Raw genomic sequence first — 19,809 nt, 5'->3', positions numbered from 1 at the left:
CAATATGTTTGAAGGTTATGCTGAACAATACCAAGTGTCAAAAATTAAAAAATAAAACGCTTACTGTCAAATAAAAATGCTAACAAAAACTTTTGCCGAAGAGTAACCTTTGGAAGGATTTTATAGTAAGTTTTGCTAATGACACTAAACAAAACACAAAATTATAATTTGCCTAGATCAATTTAGTAGCATAATAAAATATGATCAGTTGATCACCAAAAAGAATGGATGGCACCTTAGTATAAGATAGAACAAAAAAGCTACAAAGTAGTGTGGGGAGTGAATGCTTTCTTGAGGAGCGAGGAAAAAAACTAAATTTTTCAGCAAACACCAAATTTCTTCTCTTCTTATTGAATTCACCCGATTGGGAGTTCAGTAAGAACTTTCTTCTTAAACGACCATCTCATAATTTCCTACCGTTTTAAAGTTTGGCTCAGAGATAGAAAAAGAATTTTTTTCAAGTTTATCAAATTACAAATTTCTTTTGGAAGAAAGACATTGTAGTCCTCAATGATGCTTAGTCAAAACTCAATTGGAGAAATTTATTTATAAAAAGGATATTATATATCCATTTGACTCTCTTATAGCAAGATTAAAATTTTCATGAAAGCTTATGAGAATATAATCTTCTGCATGGGAGTTGCCTTGGTTTATGTTACTTAAAATACTGTACATAACTCAGTTCACGAGCCCATATATTCGCCTTTCATTAGTGCGTTTAGGTTTCGCTAGCCAGACAGCTGTTTCGAACTGTTTGGTTCTCATCAGAGACCGGGCAGAAACCTTAAGAGAGAAAATTAAATAGCCAGATTAAAATTTTCCTAAGACCTTGATCTGACATAAGATGATCTCCAGTTAGACAGAGGGTTTTGTCCTCTTAAGGTTTCTCTCTGGTTTCTAAGTACCAAACAAAAGGCCATGGAAACCTAGGTGTAACAGGAAACAAGAAAAAGAAAATTTAATCAAAAGCAACAGTAAGCCTCGAAATCATGTGATTCAGCTTTGTGTGGTGGTTAGAAGAGAACAAGGAATTCAGGCGACGTCTTGAAAGATAATAACAACATCGGAGAGGCCAAACCCACCTGTCCTAAATATAGAAAACCAAATGCCTTGATTAAAACTAATAAGGAAAGCAACCAGTTTGGACGGGCAAAAGTTTTACATGTTAGCAGGACAAAGTTCAACGAATAGACTGAATGACAGTACATCTCTGTTTTTCCTTCACTAGTACTTACGGATATAGCATTTAAAAACACAAAATTGAATGCTTTCAATTTTGTGAAGGATTTCATCGCGTGTTGAAATGTAAGCTTAATGAAGAGATGGTACCTGAAAGCAAGATGTAGAATGAGTAAAAGTGAGAATTCTTCCGGAGAGAGTGCAGAACAGAAGTGTGGAATCGAAATTTTGAAGAAACTAGGAGATGCTTCGGGGAAAGAGAGACAGAAATTGAGTGGGCGATAGCTAAGAAGTATTTCATTTTTAGATTAATAAATAGATTAAGCAATAATTAAAGAAAAATAGAAGACGATGGAGGAAATATAATGTTGAAGAAGTGAACAGCTACACGAAACATATGAAGCGCAGGCTAGAACAGTAACCTTCACAAAAGTTGCAGCATTAGAGTAAAATAGCGAGAAAAGCCAGAAAAAATATGAGGGAATTTTTCCATTATGCGGCTAGTAAAAGAAAGGATGATTATGGGAAAATAATTCTGCTGAATCGAAACGAAATAAGAGCGATCAAGGCATAAGTTATAGTGGAACTCTCCAATGATCATTTTGTTAAGTTTAAGGTTTTGATATTTAGAGATACTTTTTGCATAAATGTAGGACATATTCATCCTTATCCTTGTGTTCTCGTGTTATTTTGTCATAAGATTAAGTTTTTTTCAGGCTGATTGTGAAGATATTGTTCTCCTCCTTATCTACCCATTCAGGAATGGGTAGATAAGGAGGAGATTCTGTATTGGTCAAAATGGTTTCTTAACGAAATGTCTCGTTTCTGTAATCTACCTACATTTTATAATTAATGAGGTGAAAAAACTGTAAATTGATAGAGGTAATTCATATATGGTAATATTTTTTGGATTTTTCAAAGGCCTTTAATTGACTAAAACATAATAGATTAGTGTATAAGTTACGGAAAATTGGCTTGGATAATCGGATAGGAAATTAGTTTTCTGGTATATATCAAATGGTTGTGTACACAGAGAAGCTGTCTTTGAGGAGGAAAGCTACCATTGGGACTACTGCCACTGCTGCTGTTTAGTGATGATATCGTGAGTGGTTTGAGTGGATATTCAACAGTATGCAGTAATGCAAAATTGGGAAAGACTGTTTAGAATGCTTCTGACGTATTGGTTTTCAGGGTGATTTGAATGCACTATCTATGTGAGCAGACGAGTGGGGTATACCAATTAAGCATCAATAAGTGTAAAGTTCTGCACTTTGAAAGTCGAAAAAAAATGTAACGCTGTACATCGCTTCCTTCACCTTCTATTATACAGCAGGTAGAGGAAGCGAGAGATATTCGTGGTTAGAAAGCTGGAGTTCAAAGGATATATTGCAAAAGCGATAAAGAAACAACACAAAAGAGAAATGCCACAACAGCAAGAAGAATATTGTAGCATTTCTCTTTTGTGTTGTTTCTTTATCGCTTTTGCAATATATCCTTTGAACTGCAGCTTTCTAACCACGAATATCTCTCGCTTCCTCTACCTGCCGTATAACAGAAGGTGAAGGAAGCGATGTACAGCGTTACATTTTCGACTTTCAAAGTGCAGAACTTTACACTTATTGATGCTTAATTGGTATACCCCACTCGTCTGCTCACATAGATAGTGCATTCAAATCACCCTGAAAACCAATACATCAGAATCATTCTAAACAGACTTTCCCAATTTTGCATTACTGCATACTGTTGAATATCCACTCAAACCACTCGCGATAGCATCACTAAACAGCAGCAGTGGCAGTAGTCCCAATGGTAGCTTTCCTCCTCAAAGACAGCTTCTCTGTGTACACAACCATTTGATATATACCAGAAAACTAATTTCCTATCCGATTATCCAAGCCAATTTTCCGTAGGAGGAGGTAATTTCACTCTATAGAGCTTTGATTAGAAAGCATCTAGTCCATTGAACAAAGATTTGATAGCTTCTGTTTTTAGGGGAGAGAAGCAAGTTCTAGAAAAGATTCAAAGATCGATAACAAAAGCAGTATTGGGTTTGTAGAATATTATTATTATAATTATTACTTAACACCTCCAGGGAGTTCAAAGACTCATCGAGGGAGGGCACCTACTCTATAACTCTCCGTCTCCACCAATCGCAACCACACATCATCTACACCAACGCCATCTACCACCGACCACCACCACTAGTATTTTAACAGACAGTCCCAAAAATTCATGCCCATGGGGGCGGATTCGAACCCGTAGCCTTTTGGTTGGAGAGCGGATACGCTAACCACTTGGCCAACCAGGCCGGCATTTTTCTCGTATTACTCTGATGACAAGAAAAAGGGAATATAAGTTGAAGAGTTTGGTAAATAGGCATAGAAGTGATATGACTGAGGCATAAACTATTAAAAGAAACATACCAAACAGACACTGGGATATTCTTGAAAGGGGTGAGGGAGGTAACGGATTAGGAACAAGAGGTCATTCTTGGAAATTGTGTACGGTGTAGTGCATAAGTGAGTGAGACATTAAATCAATTTACGTTGAGGAATGTCAGATATAATCTCTGTTAGATTGCTTGTTATTGTAACTTTCTTAAATGAGTCTCTTTCTTAAATGAGACTCCACTCCAGGAGGTGTTTTGTATAATAATTTACTGTATTTGTATTTATATTATTGTATAATAATTTGTATAATATTTTGTATAATAATTTTGTATAATAATTTAATAATTTATTAAATATAATAATAATAATAATAATAATAATAATAATTTTCTCATTATGAAAGATAAGGATAAGGGTGCGGACACAAGTAAGTATCGTCCAATAACATGCCTACCAACTACTACTTAAGCATTTCACTGCGATCATAATAAATTCCATATACCGCTACTTATCAGATAATCAGATTTATCCGATTGAGCAAAAAGACAATTTTTGAAAAATCTAGAGGAACAAACGATCAGATCCTTGTTGATAAATGAAATTCAAAAAGACGAAAAACGAACTTAAATATGGCATAGATAGACTATAAGAAAGCATTCTATTCTCTCCCACACTCTTGGATCCTAAAATCACTAGAAATATTTGGAATCAGCAAAAATATATGTTCATTTCTGGTTGCTGCAACGAAATCATGGAAAACAACTTTAATAGCAATAATGAACGATTCCGAAATATTAGCATTAAACGTGAAAATTTTCCAAGGCCATTCCTTATCACCATTACTCTTCAACATTTCTTTGATACCGTTTGTCATTATTTTGAGGAAAACAACTTGGATATGAAATTCCTAAATATAATAATTCCTAAATATAAAAGTTTCCGTAATGCTGTGTATGGATGACTTGAAGTTATATGGAAAATCTGCACAGCAATTAGACTCCACAGACCGTTCTCTACCAACCTTCTCGAGAAGGTTGGTGGAGAACGATGATGGCGGAATTCGTGCTTCAGGCTTACCAACGATCCATCGATATCTACCTAGACTAATGCAAGTGACAGTTTTCTATAGCATTCAAGACAGATTAAGGTCGGGAATCAAAAATAAAGACTAAAATGAAGTCCAATCTTTTATACCTGAAACATATAAACATGAGAGCTGGTAACAATATCTGAAAGACCACCTTCATGAGGAAACAAATAATTTTCATAAGTCTGTTAATAATATTGATTTTAATATACTTTATAATCGATTATAAGGCTACTTTATAAATTATTATAAATTATAAGATAGCTACTTTTATAACTGATTATAAGATAAAAGGTTTCATCTTTTCTTGATAATAAAACTTTTGTAACTTCTAACAAAGAGAAAAACATTACATAAAAATAATAGTAAATAAATCTTCTAACGCCTTTTATTAATAGAATAAATAAAACACCAAATAAACAAACAAAAAAATTCTAATGTATTTTATTCTAATATATTTTATTCGCCGACGAAAGTAGGAGAGACCATTTAGCTGAAACTTTTTTTTGGAGTCAGAGCTAAACTGTTAGCTGATCCAAGGCTATCAGTTTAGATGCCAGCTTAATTTAAGTATTATCAATACGGCATAAAATTCGACTTTGATAATAAGTGGACCAAGATGGACTGTATTTGTTCTTAAACGGCATTTTAATAGAAAGGCAAAACAACAAGGGAGCCTCCATAGCTCGGTCAGTACAGACGAAGCCTTTTGGTTGGAAAGATCTCAGTTCGACTCCCGTCAGTGACGTGAGGAACCTTTCGACGAAAGATGAGTTAACCGGTCTCATACTGAGGGAGAGGTTTTTTTTTTCACCCAGAAACTCGAGAACAGGCAAACCGGCCCAGTGAACACACGTACTACAGTCATAATTACTGCCCTTAGGGGGATGCAGCAAGGAGTGGGGACCCGGTTGTATTAATTAGCTATAAGCTTCTTCGGTACGGAGGGGGAGGGGACTCAACCCGTCCTAGAATAGGATGGACGAGTAGATATGATGATGATGAAAACAGCAAGGACATACCACAAAGGTAATATGGTATCCTAATTTTTTTTACTAAAATAACACAACTTTCCAAGCTTCCATGTCCCATTGTATATTATCTTTACACCGCTGAAGACGACGCTGATTGTTGGTTCGGGAAATGTGGGGCTTGCATATTGTGGTCTTACCATGGAAACCAGTCGTGATCCTCAGTTGTGTTTTTGTGCAGATTTGTGTTCCGGTCGATGCCCGGAACTCCTCATTTAACGTGTCAACCGACGGCGGTTTTTACATTTTATCATTCGTAGCACCTTACACTCACGTTCGGTGAGTATGGTGAAAAGTCTACTGCAGGTAGCACTTGCAGTTGACTACTTACGCTTCCATCTCAATATGGCATCACTGATTGTTGACCTGGGGTGGCCCAATTTGTATCAACAATTTGCCTAACAGATAGGTCTGAAACATTTCATCGTATCCCAACGCCCCTTTCAAACTCCCGCAGTTCCCTTCTCGCAGCCATTTCACCCGCACCCAGTTACACTGATTTGGGAGCATGATATTCCTCCAATTTATACGGGCTACAAAGACGTGACTCGTTACATGGCATGATAAAACATGGGGATGTTCGTTAACTTTTTTTAAAAGCAGTGTACGTTATTATTATTTAAATGCGCCATCTTCTTAATGGCAAGAACTTCTCTTCATTTCTACTACCCCTTCTTTCATTTCGAACCGTGTAGTTCCAAAGGAAATACCCTGTTTCCGATGCTCGTAAAATGACTGCGACTTAGAGAATAAATCCTAGAAAATAATGAGTCTCTAATATGCGAAGAGACATATGGGTCCGTTCGTGGAACAAGGTATTTATGTATTAATGGTATATGTACAGTTACTGAAATTTAACAAACTGAAGATAATATTTGTAGGTTATCACTGATTACGCTGTTCTTTCATCCTCATCTAATCGTACTTTTGGTTGTGTCAGTTTTAAAAAAGTTTATTAGAAAAATCTAATACAAATAAAATTATCGGTACTGGTACCAAAAAAAAAAAATCGAAACAGCTGTCAGGTCTGTGAAAACCTGATAGCTTTTGAAGGATATATGGATTCCATGAAGGACTTATTCTTACGGTAGTGCAGTACTAGGACAACCCATGCCGAAAGTTTGTATTCTAAGCTCGCAACACTTCTGAACTTTTAATCTTTAAAAGGCATGCATCTTTTGCTAATAGGACTGCTTGGCCTAGTGGTTCCGCTCAATCGACAGGCTGCGAAGTCGATTCCCATGGTGGGGTGGATTGTGATTTGTGATTGTGATTTGTCTTTAGGTGGAGATAATTTTCATCTTCAAGGAAGAGACCATACTCTAGAGCACGGTAATCCGGATTATACAAGAACAAATTGAACAAATTCTGAACCATCTACAGCACTAATGCAGTACGGTTGTGATATCCTTCTTGGATGGAATTCATTTAAAAAAAAACTTAGTATATAAGAATGAAGATAATTCATTATCACTTTTTTATAAATAATTTTCATTCTTACTTCAAATTTTGGGCTTTCTTTATTAAATAAGTCACGTATTTCGGAATAGATAGCATTTTATTTTTTGGCTTTCCTAGGAAAAGCAAACGTTTAGATCTTGGTATGGAAAATTTATCGCGCTTATTTTGGAAGACAAATTTTGTTATGCACTTGAACTCATTATTGTATTGTTGAAGTTCCATAAAATTTAGGTGAATGAAAAAACAGTGAGTTGCTATTGCTTAGCATTTGTTTTTAGAAAAAACGGTCTTCATTGTTGTAGTTTATGGACGAGTATATAATGAAATGAGAGAACAGTTAATGACTTAGTCGAAAACAGAGGATTCGTAAACCTTTTTAGGAACTTCAGCCATTTGTTTATGAACATTTCTCCCTCGTTGATGAATATTTTCATTGCATGCTCATTATCAATTATATATGGATGATGAGTGTTTAAATAAGTATAGCCATTAAATGTAAAGTTGTATGTTAAAGGAAATTCATTTATGATAAATTGTCACCCTCAAAACGTTTTCGAATTTCATGACCAATCATATATCTTTCCTACAAGTCTGGGCAACAAACAACAAACTCATAAATAATTTGATTTCATGATTATAAATAGTAGTTATGGGATAAGAATCAATGATCTACAAATTTATGTTAAGGAATGCTGTAAGAATGTAGATTACTTACTGTAATCAAAACACAACTAGCGAAGATAGATGCTAAGAATAGTAAAACAAGACATTTTTTTCAATGTTCCATGTTGAAATGAGTGTTGGTCACAAAATTGTAACTTAAAACATAGAAATGATCGTAGACAATAAAAATATGAGTGTTGCAACAGTAATTTTTTATAATGACATGAATCTCGATTCGTCGTGGTTTGCTCATTTTGCCACTAAAATGATCCAAGTAAATCTATTCTAAAGATCGAATTATTCTAAACACCAGATTTCCTTAAATTCCACTGAACCAGAGAATTATTATTATTTCGAACTGTTATATCATTAATAGCGGGAAGAAGAAAATCCTTCTCATCAAATAGTCTTGAACCTGATAGTGGAAATCACTGTGCTATAGCATATGCATATATTTTAATTGGAAAGACCTGGGTTCGAAACCTTTCTAGGACGCGAAGAACCTTTACAACTGCTTTCCAACTTAATGTGAGTTAGCTGGGCTCATATGAAATTGGTAGGATTTCCTCTTCAGGAAACTTGGGTTTTTCATCTCTTAAAACAGATGTCCTCCAGATATGCAAATAACAGACATAATACACTGGCCTCAGTCTTAGTTGCTTCTTCAGTAACTCCAAACAACAAAACAAGAAAAACAACAATAACATATTATCAGTTACAGGAGAAACTGACTTTGGAAAGGGGGAAGGAGGTCTATCCCCTTATTCCGGTCCCGAGCCGGGATAGAGGAGGGTTGGGCGAAGAGCAAATCACCCTTCCCCATAAAAACTTCCGTATAACAGATGTCAGATGTGTCGGCCTTCAGGATTCCTAATGACCACTATTTAAGTTGGTAAGGGGATAATACATGGATGAAGTTTCAAGGACAAAGAATACAGGAACCCTTGAAACAGATGAGGTCTCGAGCACATTCTAAAACCAAAATATAACCAGTTCTTCCGAATTTGAGTATAGTTATTGTTATTATTATTTTTAATTTTTGATTCTTCAGTCATTACAATATAGTCCGATTCAAAAAAACTGAGGTGGCTTGACAAAGTTTTATGTAGATTTCCGGTTTCAGGGCATTTCGTCCAATCCTATTTGTCCAATTCTTCATATTAGTCCAAGGAGTTATAAGTAACTTGTGATCATTCATAATAGTCAGTTGACACAAAAGAGAAGGGCGCAAGACAATATTCATGGTCCACCCTCACACGTTAGGTTAGGTTAGTTAGTTGACACATTGGTTAGTCAGGTTAGTCGGTTGGCACAAAAAAGAAGGGCGCAAGACAATATGCATGGTCCACCGTCACACGTTAGGTTAGGTTAGGTTAGTCAGTTGACATAGTAGTAGGTTAGTCAGTTGATACAGGTGACAATAATAGTCAGTTGACATCGATGGGACAAATTGAGATTGGACGAAATGTACGACCGGGCCAGTTGAGATTGGACGAAATGTACGACTGGAAGAGTGTTCCGTTGGACAAACTTATAAAAGGACAAAAAATCTTGGACCATCTGCCTTCGAATTGGATTTCCAATACGAAATGCTACTCATATCCGTATAGCCAGAGTCCATGAATAACTACAGTAGTATATACAGATGGCCAAAGTAAATAGGTGATTATGCATTTTGCGAAACGCATGGGATTATTTCTTTTTGCCACCAAAAAAGTACCAAAAAACTGCTTACTTGTCAGGCTTGACCACAAAACCTGCATATGAAAATTGCCAATTAAAAGTTTCAAGTAGTAAAATATTTGGAGTAAAAATTAAATACCTGAATAAGTTGATATATGCATATTAAAAAAAAGTTATGCTTCTTTTTTTGAAATAACATTTTCTTACAAAATCAAGAGTATCTCAAAATCGACGTCAATCGCACTTACTCGCAACGTTACTCTGGTTAGTCCGGAGATGGCTGAATAGACTGATGCGTGACTAGCATAACGCAATATATATTTTTAAGAGACATTGATGGTCAAGAACGGATTTGCATGTGTTCCCTCAAGCTTTTACTTATTTTTTTCTTCTTTTTCTCTGTAGCACACTGAGTAACTTTAAAATACTGAGATCCTGTATACTGTCTTTCTCCGAAGTAAATAAACACCTCATAAGAGGACCCGCTCTCTCTCTCTCTCTCTCTCTCTCTCTCTCTCTCTCTCACACACACACACACACACACACACACACACACACACACACACACACACACACACACACACACACACACACACACACACACACACACACACACACACACACACACACACACACACACACACACACACACACACACACACACACACACACACACACACACACACACACACACACACACACACAAATATCGGAACGCTTAAATCAATAGAAAGGGCAGGCGAATCTAATAGCTGTATTCCATATAAATGCCTTGACAAAGGCATCGGCATCAGGATGTACAATGATTAAGTAAACCTGCCATCTTTCATGAAATCCAATGCCCCATCAGAGAATAAGTTCACATGATACATAAAGCAAAGTGTGCAGTTACCGAGGTATAATGATTCCGAGTTCAATTTGAACTCAGTATCATAGATAGTCAGCGCCAGATCTTCCTGTGCAATATCAAAGACAGTACTATCCTGCTATGATTTTAAAAAATAACTTGGTGACAGCTTTCTGATGCAAGAGCACAACGTGGGGTTAAAAGAATTGGGCAGCCTAATAGTTGGGCACATTGACAGAGCAGTATTTGCTCTTTCTCTCAACATTTCTCAACATGCTTTTTGCAATGGATGCATTGAAACTCACATGGATCGGGTCGCTTCATCTGAAGGAAGAAAGAAAAAAAAAAGATCGTTTATTCCTAATTTGGATTACAGTTGTTTCACAGCTTTGGTAACAGCAGCATATCAGATTCCAAATATTGATGGAAAGACGTATGAGTGCATCAGTTTACTTGATCATTGTTACTCCTTGTGATCCTTGTCATCGTGAGTCGGCCTGCATATGTAGAATTAACTGGAAAAAATGCTCACTATAGGGTCTTTGCGAAGTCCAATGGAAAGCAACTGCGAGATTCGATCGGATCTACATGACCATCATCTCTTTAGAACGCTTTAGGTATTTCGTGGAGTTCATATTTCAGATACTGAGATTGTCCTGGAATTAAAGGGTGATGCTCGGTATACGTAATACCTAATGAATAGGCTTCTTTCTCTCTCTCTCTCTGATATCGTAGCTCTGAAGCTGCTCAGGATAGCGTTTATGGATTCTATCCAACAATTATTATTATGGTGCAAGAGACAAAAGCAATGGACGACGCAGAAGTGACAGCTTTCTGATGCAAGCGTTATATGGCAATGTGGATCCTAGCATGATCCACAGAATGTTTCCTTCCGCATGTTTTAGCCTAATTCCATTAGTTTGGATAATTCCGTACTCATATCGTAGCATATTAAACAATTCATTTCAAGTCATTGAAAGAAATTAGACCTTTCGTCTAATTTATTTATATATTTATTAAGGCGGCATCGTGGCCACATCCAGTATTGAATATTTATTTTTGGATTATATTTTATTTTTCTCCTAGTGTCTATTATATGTAATTGAGTATGTTAGCTGAGTTTGCATTAGTAATAGATATTTGTTAATATGGTTAACGGTCGATATTGTTATTTTCCTAATCTCACCTCACCAAGTTCACATTTTTCCTTCTTATTTCCTATTGGATTGATACGACTGTGTAAAAATATCACTTCTATTTTATCTCAACATTCAAGATTATGGAATTCATTGAATTATTTACTATTTTCGCTACAGCAGCTGGAGTCTTGTGGATGGCATACGCCTCTCTGATCCTATTTATGGTTCAACAATGTACTTTTATACTCGCAGTACAAGCAGTAAAGAAAGTTTTGTCATATGAGTTTTCAATCTCCCACAGACACGTTTTGCTCAGCCTTTCGTAAAAACTATACCAACCTAATATTAGCCTGCAGAACTAATTCTTGAAGCTTTTACATTCGAAAAGAGCAGAAGGAGTAGATGTTTTATTCGATAGTACTAAAACTTTCAAGTAAATGTTAGAATATCTAAGTTAATAAAAATGTATCCCTATATTTATAAATTAGATTATGTATTTAAAATATTGTGAAATTTATATAAAAGATGTATAACTTGGACTTAATTTGGCACATATCTATATTAAGGATGAACACCTGTATCAAGTCCTTCAGGTATGTGATGATTTCAGAGAAGAAGAGATTTATAAATTCAGCAAAGCTTGGATACCCATTCTCAAACAAGCAAAAAATTACCAAGTATTGGAGATATGAAAGTATTCTTGAGAAAGTAAACATTATAGGGAAAAATAATGAATATACATTATTGTTTTCACAGGCAAGTAGTAAAACAATGCTTCCCTTTGAAACCTAAAGATAAATTTATGAAGTATTTTTAATTCTTAATTTTAATTTAGGAACCGATCTCGAGTTCACTTATGAAAAAGACAACTTTCATACACAATATTCATTAAAGAATTTGTCCCCAGGTGTTTTTTTGCCTGGTCCTTGGAACAAGCAGTTCAAAATAGCTAGCACGGCAATGAAACCCTTAAACAAAACCACCAATAAAAAGCTAATAATCGTATATTAGCTCCTAGGCAGAATTTGCCACTTTAAAGTAGTGCGGTACTAAACCACGTTCATGCCCAAGGTTGTATTTTCATAAACTCTCACGTGTTTTTTGAAACTAAACATTTTTGAAGAGAGGCACTGTGCTACCAATTCACTATGAAGTAATAATATACATTTATTACCATTTCTATTAATAGCCAGATAGAATTCTTCTATGCTGCTTCGCAGTTCTATCGGAATTTGTAGTTCAATGTCTATATGAACAAAGTGGGAAGGAGAAGAACAGAAACATTCACTCGGGTCTTGATGTCATCCCGGCTACCTGCCAAACATGTTATCAGTTGGATAACATTTTTCTTCGGCATTCACATGTATACAGCTTTAGTACTTCTGTAGCGAAATATGTGTCGATATCACATCGCAGCAACGAAATATCGCACGCGATTATTGTAATGCATCGATATCCATGCACATTGATATCAATGTCCACTACAAACTTATTGAAATTGCAAAGTGATTTCAAACTAGAAGTATTAGACTTATTATGTGTAGATTCGTCTTAACAAAATTAGACAATTACGAATGTGTGTTTAAGTTTTTAGAGCTGGCGCTTGCGTAGCTTTTAGTGAGTAACGCTTCTGTGACTCCCAAAATGAAGGTTCAATTTTTGTCGCTGAGTGGAGGAACCTTTTAGTGCTTTTTTTTTTTTTTTTTACTTTTGTTTATTTTTTAGGGGATTACAAGTTAGTTGATTTTTTACGCAGTCAAATAAATTTTTATTTATTTTTCCTGAAAACTCGATTTTTTAACTCAGAAAAATTGACCTTAGAACTCATACTACCACAGATGATAACATACAAGTTATGGTTAGGAATGCGAGATAGTGGCAGTTATTTTCGCTCACAAAAATCTACAAATTCCTGGCAATCATAAATACAACTAGGAGTAAGGATTAACTGTGGAGACAAGCTGCTACTGATTTCCAAAAGTTAAGGCTAAAAGAGTTCAGACTTCTCCTTTAGGGAGTAAAAGTATTAATGGATTTATTATTTTTTTCATAATGGAATGTGCATTATCATCCACATGACGAGTAAGCCATGGATCACCCAGAAGCCAATATGCTACTGTATATGGAAAGGCCAAGATGCTTGGTTCTAATAAAATTCATGTTGGATGAAGAAGAAATTTGCAGAGCTCTATGCTAGTGGTGGTTCTGTAACACCTGATACCGCAACAGTCTGACGTGGGTTCTCTATGGTCTGCATTACAAAATTTCGTATACACTCTCAACTAGTTTCACAAAAACAGTTTCTAGTAAAACTTTCTGAATAACTTGCATAGTTCAGTGTTCGAACTTGATGATCATTCATTGGTCTAAAAAGATGAATATCACATGGTGCTAAATCAGGACTGTCCCGTTCAAAGAGCGTTTTCTTACACAAACTTTTCTGCAATGAAAATGGTCACGAACGATGCAGCACACACTGCTTTCGCTGAAATTGTAAGCTCTGGAGCGGTGTTATTGAAACAAATGTATCTATTTTCCTCCATCAAGACACCAACACCATTATAGAAGTTAGGAGAATTAATCGAAATGAATTAAAAATAAATAAATAAATAACCTAATAGGTAGTATTTCATTTGAAATTAACTTTCAAAAAATCTTTTTGATGGCAATAATATTCTCTACTTAATATTCTCTACTTAATGGCAATATATTCTCTACTTACAAAGTTTTAATCTGAGTTATCATCAAAGTTATCGTGTTCATTGCAATCTCCTGATTACAATGAGCATGCCCATTACACGTCGTTCAATAACAGTCAGTCTAGTAACTCAGGTATTTAATTTCGATAGGAAGAAAGAATGAACAACAGTGCCCTTTCGTTGAAAAGATCTAGGTTTGTTCCTTTTCTTTTTCGAGCAATCTTTATAAGGTCTTTTCAAGTAAAGTGTATTAATAAGACTCATAAAGGCGACAAGGTTTTCCTCTCGGAAACTGGAGTTCCTCCCCCTGTTAAAGCAATCTCGCTGGGAAACATAATTACATAATTAGCAAAACGAAATGGTATTACTTCATACCGTTTCGCTTTGCTAATAATAATAATCCCTAATAGCAATAGCCTAAATGAAATCATCATTTAGGTTATAGAATCATCAGAAGTTTATAGAATCATCAGTGGTTCTAGCAGGCACTTAAGCGCCCACGATCTTCCAAGTACCCTTAGATTTCGTAACCGTAATTCGAGGATAAGGTAGTTAGCCCTACACCTATAAGTAGTCTTTAGTCTGTGAATTGCGAGTGTTCTGCCGGCCGGTTTCCGGATTGCGGGACGAAAAACCCGAATTTCAGGGAAGAAAGAAAAAAACCTTTTTCCGCCAAAGGGCTTCGTCATGAAATCATGTGTCACCTAATGAAAAAATATACATTCTCCACTTAGTTGCTTTTTATCACTGTTTTCATTACAACCCAAAACAGAGCTTTGATTCCTATTAGACTCTGCAACTATTACTTGATTCATTTTCAAAATTCAAAGTGGAGTGGTGTCTAAAGTTTTTTTTTAATTAATCCATGCATTACGAATTCGTTCTCAAAAGTCAGTACGAGCCAACATTTATATAGAGATATTCTGCAGAGACTGAAAAATAAGCGGGAAAAACAAACCAAGTAATGGCTCATTCTGCTTAGCTGCACAGAAATTTCTGATCCAAAAAAAAAAAAACACCTTCCTTACTCCCTAGATCGGACACTACACGAATTTCATTTTAAAAAAAATTAAGTTGATACTTGAGAGATGAAGATTTGATGATATCATCATGATTGGGAAAAAATGTTTACAATACTTGCTGAGTTCAGATTTCTGCAGATTCTCTCATCTATGCGGAGAATAGTGCGATAGATATCAAACTGCAAAGACACTACTTTAAAGGAAGCATAAAATAACAGGTATCCAGAAAGTTCTAAACACATCTCATACATTAAGCTCGAACATTATATGTAGTTGACTTACATTTAATAATAATTCTGGTTACTGAAGTGCATATAATATACCCCAGTATTTTATTTATATTTTAATATTTTAAATTATATTTTAAATTATATATTTTAAATTATATATGACTGTTCTATTTATGTATTAATGATATGGCTAATGATGTGGCGTATAGAATCGGCAAAATAATTAAATTATTTTGCCGATTCTATACGCCACAAGGAAAGGGATTAAGAGGACGAAGGTGATCTGTGTTTTTTTTTTTAATAAAAGATGAGTGGAAGTAGCAGGATAGATGACTCAGGAACACAATTATAAATTGACATTGACCAGAAACTGTTGTTAATGTTCGTTGAATGTTTAGCAGAAATGGGTACATTACCCATGCCACTTCTGCTAAACAGTCCGGCTGACATAGAAGTTTAAGTTTTTAGAAAGGTTTTAGATGCACCATTCCAAATTCGAAATCAGCATTTCAAGTTTGGACAGTATCTGGACAAATAAAGTAATATCTTGAAAACGAAGAAAGGTTGTCAAGTTTATTGGAAGCCGCAGATGATATAAAAGTGATGCGCTTCAGCTAGAAAAGGATAGAAGTATTAGTCCGAGAAGAGAGCAGATATTGGCTGAGAAAAAAAAAAGACAAAATTGTCGTATGATCAATGTTTAAGGCGCTGATTGTATCTGATCTTTAAGCTGGAGATGTTTGAATACTGCAAGGTTTGTCGTATGAGTAGGAGGAACACCGAGCGCAGAAAAACCATGCACAGGGTTTGAGATCAATGAGAAATCATTATTTATGTATATAAGGAAAATTGATGGATAAAATAAAAACCTGCGTTAGTAGGAATATCTGAAGACAGCGCCCGATCATTCCATCATTATATGCGGGAAAGTCTAAGAGTAAACTGCCATACAACTATAAAGGGTAGAAGACAGACATACAGACAGACCATAAAGACTGTGATTTGCTGAGAAGCTCTCTTGGAAATGTCGACTTCAAGCACAGGTTCAATTCAAATAATACCAATGCAGAAAAATATATATAGCCAAAATATTGTGAAAGGTTTGTCGATAGGACAGATAAAGTGAGGACATCCTATGTACAACGCAGGGTTTGTAGTGGATAATCCATTGTTGATCTATTTTATAGATCATCCATGGTGTTTAGATCATCCATGGTTTTTAGACTGCACTAGAGAAATGATATAAATGACAATAGTAAATGCATCACTTCTAAAATAAAGTATCACTACTAAAAATGAATTTTTTCAGATGTAGAATATGCTCATTCTATATATTCCAAGATTAAAATAAATATAACATATAAAAAGCTAAGAAGGAAACATACAATTTGGATTCATGTGAGTCTTCAAAAGAAACTATATTTTTAACAAATATTTTTTGAAAAGGTTATTGTTTTTAAATAAATATTTAAAACATGCTTACCTATTCAATTTACAGTTTAATAATTTATTCCAATATTTGATAGGAAATAATGCTAAAAGTCGTCACATTTTAGAAATTTTGATAAGAAAACATTTAAATTCCACAAGCACAGGATTAATGGAAAAATTTCCTTACCTTTCTCACTTACGCTTTCACTTTCAATCTCCAGTTCTTCACAACTGGAACACTCAGGTGTTGATCTGATTTCGTCATCTGAACTACTAAGTGACCTTTGCCTTAATTTCTTGCCCCGCTTGTTTTTATGAGGCTTAGGAGGAGGTGGCCGTACACACTCCGACTGGTCGGAGCTAAGGGAGTCGTTCCTCACAACCGACTCCACTTTCCGACGGTTATTGTGAACTCTGACACGACTATCTACAACTACATAGCCAGGATCGAGATGATTCCTTCTCACTTCTAACCCCCTAACCGGCGTAAACCTATATCGAGGGTCGTCTGAGACCATCACTGGTGCACCGTGTGGATCATATTCTCTTCTGGAGTCCTTCCATTCTTCCTGGTGAACAAATCTTCCTACATCACTAGGCTCGCGATGATGCCTAAGTCCGTGTTCTTCATGCATGTGGTGACCACTTTCTCTAACAGGCCTTCGTTCCACAGATTGGTCCCGTAGTCTTTGTGGCTCATCGTTTCGAGACCGTTCCCATGACTTTTCATGAATGGCTTCTCTAGGAACTCCTTCTCTCGGCCTCAGCTCTCCTCGCCGACGGTCTTCACCTTCTTCTTTCCTCACTTCCTCCCGATACTCTCTACTTCCTCGCCTATGATCCCTCTGCCTTTCGACAGAAGCATCCCGCCCCCTTTCGCGTGAACGTTCTGAATGTTGCTCTCTAGTCCTCTCCGACTCTCTCTCGTGATTCCTCCTACTTGGAGGTTCTGGAGAAGGCTCGCGGGATCTAGATCCCTCTGGATATATGTGTCGCCCTCTTTCACTCACCTCTCTTGGATGAGTTTCTCGTGGTCCCTCCCCACCCTCCCCTAAGGACCGCTTCCTTTTGGTATCACTAGGTGGACTCCTTTCTGAAGGGGGCCGCCCCCTGTCAGGTGGGAGTCTGTCTCCCGGTTTTGTGAAAGACCGTTCTGTCCTTTCTATTCGTTGCTGTTGTGAAGGTTCGGGTGGTGGTGGTGGTGGTGGTGGTGGTGGTACTGGTCTTCCTTGCTCCCTTTCTTGAGAAAATTGCCTATGTAATTCACGCCCTTGCTGACTTCCTGTCCTCTGTAGTGAACTCCGTCGACCAGACGGTGGTGGCACAACTATACCGTGAGCAGCTAGATGTTGCTGGATGATGTTTTCCTTTTCGGAACTGTGACCTTTTTCCAGTTTTGGCCTTTTGTCGATAGGAGTGATAGTCTCTCCTGCGGACTCCATTTCTAGTTGTTGCACTTTGGCTGCCATCCCACTGTGCACCCACTGTCCTGTCTTGATGAGAAGTTCTTGCTTCTTCCTGCAGACGATGCACACCCAGATCACCTGCAAAAGAGGATTGGTCAAAATGCTGAAGCCTGAAAGCTGAAGAATCAAAATAAATGTTTAATGTCCATACAGAATTACTCTATCAATTTTTGAATTCCAAATAGTTAAAGGAACAAACCTAAATTTCATATTAATGAAACTAATGAAAAAGTAGTCTGAATACTAAAAGCATTCAAAAATGATTTAGTTCAGTCAAGTTCAACAAACACTCACTAAAATTGTAGATAAATTTCTCAATGATTATATCACATTCACACATCAGGAATCTATTATCTTAATTTTGGTAACGGAAAGTTTTGATTATATATCACTGAGTTCTAATATATACGTGACACTAATCCAGAATTTTCGACTTTATTTGGCTGAATATTAAGTCCATAGAAAAACTCCTATGAATTCCACATCTTTTACTTTTGAGAGTTTATTTTTCCTACTCATCAATCATTTCCTTCGAAACAGTTTTTCAGTAGCTGCTCGACTATGTTAGAGTTCCTTCGGGCTAGTTTCCTAAATCCCACTTTTTGCTATAGCTCTGTACTTTTCAATGTTTCAGGAAACTGACTCCTAAAATTTTAATTTTTCAAAAAACTGGAAACAATTATAAGTTGAAGAGTTCTTTATAAGTTCTAAAACTCTGTTAACAACTGCTCCAATTTGGATTTTTTTAAATATAGTTCATATGAAAGTTTAGCAGACGAGATAATTTCACATTGAGTCTGACAAACATATGAAATCATCGTGTGTGCTGTTTGTCCCGTTTCAGTTAAAATAATCATTACAAAAAATAAGCACCCTGAAATGTTGTTGAAATCGCATATTTATATGAAAATTATCCAGACATGGAGAACTAAAACTTCTTAAGGAGGAAAAGAGAAGACATAGAATTAAATATAAACAAAAAGTATTAATATTTACGTTAGTCATTGAACTTGCAAAAGATAACAAAAACTGTAGAATTACTCTTTAGCCTAGTTATACAAGACAAAAGCATTTAATTTAGATATACGTACATGGACACAATACTATTTAAAAAAATTAAACAAAACTTTATTATTATTATTATTATTATTATTATTATTATTATTATTATTATTATTACTGCAAATGATAATGATATTAAGAGTAATTATAATTCTTACTGAATCATTTTTCAAGAAAAAGATGCATTGTTACCTAAATATTAGTCTATTCATGTAATTATTTGAGGGATAATAAACTATATAAAAAAAAATAAATAAAATAAAATTATTATTATTATTATTATTATTATTATTATTATTATTATTATTAAATTAGCTGACCACTACTTTATCGCAACGTCATTCCACAAGACCACCATTTATCCACATGCTATAAAATCCCATTAGATAAACAACACGGTACTATCATAGCAAAAAGCA

At 35.6% G+C, this 19,809-nt stretch overlaps 1 protein-coding gene across 1 annotated transcript in view; it reads right to left on the bottom strand.

The window, feature by feature from the left end:
• Positions 1-19,809, bottom strand: part of LOC150106868 (regulating synaptic membrane exocytosis protein 2-like) — an 828,152-nt gene that overhangs the window by 692,123 nt on the left and 116,220 nt on the right. The window contains exon 3 of the mRNA XM_090393494.1: positions 17,050-18,406. Within this exon, the coding sequence (XP_090249620.1) occupies positions 17,050-18,406 (1,357 nt within the window). The remainder of the gene's footprint in view (positions 1-17,049; positions 18,407-19,809) is intronic.

The sequence above is a fragment of the Typopeltis vanoorti genome, chromosome 5, assembly GCF_054136105.1.
Source record: "Typopeltis vanoorti isolate ZY-2024b chromosome 5, IOZ_Tvanoo_1.0, whole genome shotgun sequence".
Classification (NCBI taxonomy): domain Eukaryota; kingdom Metazoa; phylum Arthropoda; class Arachnida; order Uropygi; family Thelyphonidae; genus Typopeltis; species Typopeltis vanoorti.
This window is presented reverse-complemented; position numbering and strand designations above follow the sequence as displayed.